Genomic DNA, 6994 nt, shown 5'->3' with positions numbered 1-6994 from the left:
TAACTCGGATTTAGGGTTGTGTGGACGAAATTTCGATGTTTATTGGCCTCTGGGCGTGTATCCAGAGGTGCAGCATGCGTCTTTCTGGACCAGCAATCTGACTCGGTATTGTGTATATATAGCTGTATGCTCCTGGTCCGCCTTTGGACTCCGACCCAGGCCGAGCTGAGCTTCGGTGTTGGGTTCCCCGCCTAAGACAACAACGCCCAGGGTCCCCGTTGCGGGTGTGTCACTTTACCTTCATTAAAGCCAAATAACTCACTGTGTGTGTGGGCCTCGTCCTTGCAGAGCGCTCAGGCACGTAACAGACCCCTAGTTTGTAAAATCCCAGATGTCCACCTAATGTGATATGGTCTCTTACTATCAGCTTTAGATTAGCCATTGAATGATCATACAGGATCTGTTCCACCTCAGTGGTGTTTTCTTTTTTTATTCTAACATCTCTGACAAGTAGTCATGCAAAACTTTTTCTACCCAGTGATGAAATGTGGAACAGAGCTGTAATACACAATACTGAAATTGTTCAGTAGAAATGTAAGCAAATGAATGTGAATGCATATATGATTAGTTTTAACATTTCATAAATGTTCCCTAAATGACTTTTGTACCGCTAATTATCCTGTAATCTGGCCAAGATGTTCTTATTCCAATATATGTGCATGCTGAAGGAAGAAATGGATCCTGTTGAATGTAGAAAACTATAAACTTGAGCGGGGGGACGTGTTAGATTTTTAGTTTAGTTTTGTTTTGTTTTTTAAACAGAACTACCAATGAAATAAAAAACCTGCAATACCTACCTCGAACTAGTGAGCCCCGTGAAATGCTCTTTGAAGACAGGACACGAGCCCATGCAGATCACATAGGACAAGGTTTTGAACGACAGACTACAGCTGCTGTAGGAGTGTTAAAGGCTGTGCACTGTGGAGAGTGGTAGGTGTCAATTGGTTTAGTCTTGTTAGACCTTTGAAAAATACTTGCATGAATTTCCATTTATAGCTGCTAAAAGGATCATCAGCTAATATGTTAATCCACTTACTAGTATGTTTTGGAAATAAGCCATAACTATTGAATAAACTGTATTTTTTTCTTTTGTCTTGAGGAGTTAGGTATCCTGGTTACATTCTCATGTAGATACAACTTTGCAGTTTGGTGGAAACTAGAGAAAGCTTCATAACAGCTTCAATAAATACAGCTTCATAAATACAGTTGTGTAAATTGTTGCACTCAAACTTGTCTTGATGTTTGTGAACCAGTACAGTAGTGGCTTGCCTACATTTTTATCTGAACTGCACATAGAATCTTCTGGGAACATTTTGCTCTATCTGTGTGGATAAAAACAAACATACACAATCTGTTCGAGGATGAGTGGTTGTTTAACCTGTGAAGTTGCATGGTATATCATTTAGTGTCCCAAACAGCTGAAACTCTCACTGATGATCCTAGGGAATCAGCCCACTCACAGAATCCGTTTTGTTGTTTTAATCAAAAAGAGACATTTCAGCTGGCTCTTCAACTGAGCCGGAAAAGTGATAATTGGGGATTTTATTGGTCCTCTTACTTCTGTCTCCTGAACTGGCATTTGGCTGTTGTACATACCTACATAAATCCCCACTCAGTTACAATAGGTCATAGGAACTGGGCTCTGGGGGAGGTGCTGCTGCACCGCACTGGCTGAAGTGGTTCCATATTACGTGTTTAACAGTTGATCAATGCTCTCAACCTCCCACTAATAAAAAATTGTACATGCCCCTGCTAGTTACTGAGAACACCGATGCTTATATAGATTGACTGCATGTTACTGAGACAAGAATCTGAATATTGCATCAGAGGCCAAAAATTAATCCGCTCTTTGGATGAATGGTCAAATATGTGTAACAGTGCATGAACCAGAACTTTCTGTAGTTCTTATAAAGGAAAATCACGCCATGGAAGAGAACGCGTCATTCAAATGTGGACCATTCTTTTTTTTTTTTTAAGCTTCAAGGCCTGTAGTCTAGTTTCTGGCAAATTCAGGACCATTCCACGTTTGACTTGGAAATGTTGGCACAGTTCTATTAATTCATTCATAGGTGTGGTAGTCTCCTTTATTGGTCACTTAGAAGTTGGCATTTAGTGAAGTTGGATTTCTGTTGTCAGAAGGTTGGATTTCACTTATGGCAAACTCTTTTATATTAGGCAGAATATGTGTACTTTTATTTTCAAAGTAATGGAAAAATTTTTCAGTCTTTCATTTTTTTAGTTGTTGATCACTCTGTGAACTCTGAGTTTTGTTCTTTACATATTGTCAAAGGCAAACAGATCGAAAATTACATTGGTCCATAATTTATTCTATGGTCAGTCCTGGACCAGTTCCAAAAAAGCACTGCTTGGTTCAGGGATCAGTGATGATTGTTAGATGAAATAGCATCTGCACAATGAGGACTGATCATGAATATATACTGTTGAAAAGACTGGAGTCTCCGCATTCCATTGGTATAAAGCATGGATTTATAACCCTAGAAAGACAAGAGATTAGACCATAAAATGTCATTCTATTTTCGTTTATTTTGTTCAGTTTAAACATTTTAATGGTAGATAGTCATCTGCCAGAGCTAGAACCCAACTTTTTATGCTGTCTAAACATTTTTAATATCAACATTAGCTTCCTGATCTATGCAGTAGCCAACTTTGAGGTGCTTGCTAATCAGGTATCACAGCTGAAGTGAAATGTTAGAAATAAGTGATTTTTTTAAAGCATGGTATCTTGTGGGCTGTGAAGTCTTAGGAACACTTTAGAATGACAGTACTTCTTTTTTTTTTTCCACAAGAGTCGTTGGCCAGCTTCAATCTAAAAAACTGCAACTGATGCAGAGTTCAGCAGTGCCTTTATTAAGCAGTGTTTCCTTCCTTGAGTCTGTTAAACCATTGATCTGCACTGTGCATCTGGTTTCTGGATTGATTTTAAGATGTTGATTTTTTTTTTACCTAGAAGCCCTAAAAGGCCTGGGATCTACCTGTGTAAGACCTTGCCTCTTTCCTTATAACATAATTCCTCAGTGGCAGGATTAGTAGACGTACCTGAGCTGAAGCCCTTTGGGTTGATCTACATAGCATTTTGAAGTGAGTCTTCTAGATCAGGTCAATAGACTTGGGCTGACAGGATTTGCTGGATAGACAGTGCTTTGAGTTGCAGCTGTGTCTGGAACTTGGGCTCTGAAGCCCTCCTCCTGCTCCCTACACTTCAGAGCCCAAATTGTAACTTCAAAGCACTATCTATACAGCAATTTTTAGAGCACTAGTGTCAGTCCTGCTATTCCAGATCTGTCTGGGCTGGAAGCTTGCTCCAACAGCATGTGCAGACAGTACCCTTGGATAGTAGGGAGAGGGGTTACTGACATAACATTTTGAAATTTGCTTCCTCCCTGGAGGAAGTCTGAGTTCAGGGTGTGCTGAAAGGCCCACCTTTTCTCCTTTGCCTGTGAAGAGTTGAGTATGGGGTAGAACTAGGCAGTTGTGATGGGGGCTGTGTGTGGTGAGTGATTAATTTTAGTTATATTTGTTGTCACTATGTCTTTGAGTTGATTTGGGAATTTAGAATGTTTGTTTTAGTGTATTTTTAAAAAACTGTCAAGGGCACCCAGAGCATTAGATGTATGGTCTTTTTTGTTGTAGTTAGGAAACGTTTATCTTGATTAATACAAATCATGCACGGGCAGTTAGTGATTGTGGAAGCAAAGAAAGTTTTAAAGGCATAGGACTAATGTTTATTCTTACGATGACCTTTTGCCACCTTTCTTCAAACTTACAAAAATACACATTTGGTGCAATTGAAAAAATCTAATTCATATGGTCTAGGAAAACCACTCTGAGGTCATGGGATCATGAGATTTGGATTGTCCTGATGACAGCTTCTGCCATCTCTTTACTATGTGTTTAAAAAATTGCGTCCCAAAGGGCAAAAATCTATGTGCACATAAATCTCAACTTGCATCTATCTGGCATGGACAGGGGAACATGAACAGTAAAGTACATAGTTATGCTATTCCAGAGTACAAAATGATATGTAAATTGCATGATTTTTTTTTATTTAAACATATTGCAGCTTGCCTCTACTGCTTGGATGCATTATAATGCTATATACCTCCATTTTTAGTAGAAATAGTCTAATTTTTTAGGTGTGCGTGCTTATCCTCTATTCTGTAGTACAGCCAAGCTGGAATGTGATTGGTGAGAGGAAGAGCTCCTGCCCTGTAGAATACCTTTCGACTGAAGGGAAGGTATGCAGGGCAGGAAGCCAAGAGACCATGGGATCTAAAGTCACCCTTTCCTCATTGACTACTGTAGCACTCCTAAGGGCATTCTTCACCAAAAAATTAAAAACCATGCACAACATTTTAAATTTCTGCAAGTTTTATTTGTCAATAAATAAATGCAGAGGCCAAGCATGGCAGTGGGCAGCACAGGCCACTGGCTGCACAAAGGTGGGAGATCACCCTGAAGCTTCCCCATCCCCAGGACACGGACTCAATGGTGAGTCTGCACCCAACCCTGACACAGCACAAGGAAACACCCTGGGGCCCTGCCCCTCTGCACCAGGTGTGCAGTAGGCAGGCTTAACCAGGCAGGATCCAAGTGTGGAGGGACACAGTGTGGGGGGATCCAGTTGTGAGGTGAGAGGATTTTGTGTGGGACAATCTGGGTGCAGGCAGCTCAGTGGGGGGTCTAGGTGTGGGTGGATCTGGATGCACAGAGGCCCGTTGGGGGGATTCCAGGTGCAGGGGCTTCCAGGTGAAGGTGGTTGGAGCTCAGTGGGGGAGGAGGAGGTCTGGGTGCTGGGGGAGTGGGACTGGGGTGGTGGTGTCTGAGTGCAGCTAGTTGGGAGTCAGTGGCGTGGGGGTCTGGATGTAGGGGCTCAGGATGGTGCAGGAGTGGGGCATTAGGGTCATGGTTTGAGTGCAGGGAGCTCAGTGAGGGTGCAGGGGTGGTTCCAGATGCAGTCTCATATCCCTTCCCTCTGAGGGAGGCAAGTATCATTCCCCTCACATTAACTGAGAAGTTGCACAATGTCACTTGAGGCAGAATTGGGAGTGAAACCTTTATGTATACCAAGCTCTCATCCTTTCAACCATATTGGCGCAGAATGTGCTAAATCTATGTACTTGGACCCATTGCTCTTACCACTAAATAAACTCTTGTCTCCTAAGGGCAGGAATAAAACCTAGAAATCCTGACCCCCACTTTTCTACTGCTGTGTAGCATATAGTTATGTAACTGGAAAAATGTGCTGCACACCAAAACTAGTGGTCCACATAGAGGATAACACTTGTTCCTCCAGCTCAAGTAGTAGTCTGTGCTCTGAATCTGAAGGACAAGAATTTGAACTCTTATACTGACCCATTGTGGCAGGTGGTCCTTAATAGAACTGGCTGGAAAACAGCCTTTTCCTCTTGAAAAAATTAGAGTTTAAAAAAAAAAAATAGTCATGAATCGTAAAGAAAGAAATATAAAAATTTTGAATTTTTTTTCAGGAGGGGGGAAAAAAAGTTAATTTTGGGAGAACCAAAATGGAATTTTTTTGTTTGCTCGCTGGGCTACTGGCTCCTCAGGGCTGTCAAAGCAAGCCCGCTGTCCAGGGAAGGTGGGAAGTCATGCCATGCTGGAGGAGTTCAGTGAGCTAAGCTACAAGACAGAGTGGACTGATTTAAATTATTGATTTTTATGATAATTGAAATAATTAAACCTTAATTTAAATTATTGATTTTAGTTATGTTTTGCATTTGTAGTTATTTTCCTAAAGAAAAGTTCATTTTCTTTGGTTGGTATAATCATTAAACATGATGATTTGCAGTCTTTACAATACTACTTTTTGCTAAACAGAGGATTCACTGTGTCTATTTACATTCATTTAAGCAGTTATATATCTCAACATACATTTATTAAGTTTCTTAATTTTGCATTTTTTGTTAGAAAATGGTGAATGACACATTTCTTGTTTACTAAGTGATAATTTTTTACTCATGATTTGTGTCAAGCTGCATTTGGATGGAATTGGAATTCAATTAAATGCACAGCATTTTAAAATAGTTTTTATTGGGTAAGTAAAATTGCCTTAAATGTATTGGATACATAAGAAAAAAATTAAGTTAATCAAAACATTTGTGCATTTAAAACTGATTAATTAAATAAAGGAAATTTAACTCTAGCCAATGAATTGACTGATATTTTTTTTTCTGGATAGCATGTGCCAAATTTTCAAAGGTATATAGACGCCTAAAGTTACAAATAGATGCAATTTTCACAAGTGCCTAAGCAAGTTAGGAAGTTAATTCCCAGTGGGGGTTTGAAAATCACTCTAAGCACCTATTTATATCTATAGGCACCTATATACCTTTTAAAGTCTGACTCTGGATCTTTCATGTTTTTAGAATTAGTAGATATCCTGCTCTTCTTCATGTGTCTGCAGACATCTATTCCACTCAGGTGTGCACGTGCCCAGCAAACCAAAGCTGGAGAACTTTGCTTAGCAGTACACATTGGGTTGGTGCTTGCACCCTTTGGCCCTTGTAGTCCTTCCCAAGACTATTTAAGTCCAATGCGATATCAACTCCCTCAGTTCCTTCCTGGCTTGAACTGGAGCATTCTGTGTGGTATTTACCTCTCACTTGTGGTGTTAACTCAGTTTTCTGGGAGGATTTTGTATATAGTCAGTAGTAATACCCTTAGTGTTCAGTTAGCTAGATTAATAGTTTTGGTTTTTTCCTGGTGCAGTGCCTTCTCCAAGCTGCAAGAAGCATGTCTCGTGGGGTAGCGATACCCAATATTGGTCCCCATACTCATTGCTTATTGTGGCTGAGGAAGGGGCATATTTAAATACTCTTATGTGCAGGTCGTTCACAAAGAGGACACGGTAAGTAGAGACTTACGCCTAAAGCAGCCCTTGATAGAGCAAGCCATGAGGTCCAGTGCATTTCCAGGGTCAGATTGTCTAGCCTCTCAGAGGCCTTTGGTGCTGCTG

At 40.5% G+C, this 6994-nt stretch overlaps 1 protein-coding gene across 2 annotated transcripts in view; it reads left to right on the top strand.

Moving 5' to 3' along the window:
* RSBN1L (round spermatid basic protein 1 like) overlaps nt 1-6994 on the top strand; it is a 109796-nt gene that overhangs the window by 85907 nt on the left and 16895 nt on the right. For both annotated transcript variants that reach the window (XM_075064500.1, XM_075064498.1), the window contains one exon: nt 763-930. In XM_075064500.1, the coding sequence (XP_074920601.1) occupies nt 763-930 (168 nt within the window). The remainder of the gene's footprint in view (nt 1-762; nt 931-6994) is intronic.

This window comes from Chelonoidis abingdonii, chromosome 1 (genome assembly GCF_003597395.2).
Source record: "Chelonoidis abingdonii isolate Lonesome George chromosome 1, CheloAbing_2.0, whole genome shotgun sequence".
Classification (NCBI taxonomy): Eukaryota; Metazoa; Chordata; order Testudines; family Testudinidae; genus Chelonoidis; species Chelonoidis abingdonii.
Note: the sequence above shows the minus strand (reverse complement) of the source record. Positions and strands in the feature narration are given on the sequence as shown.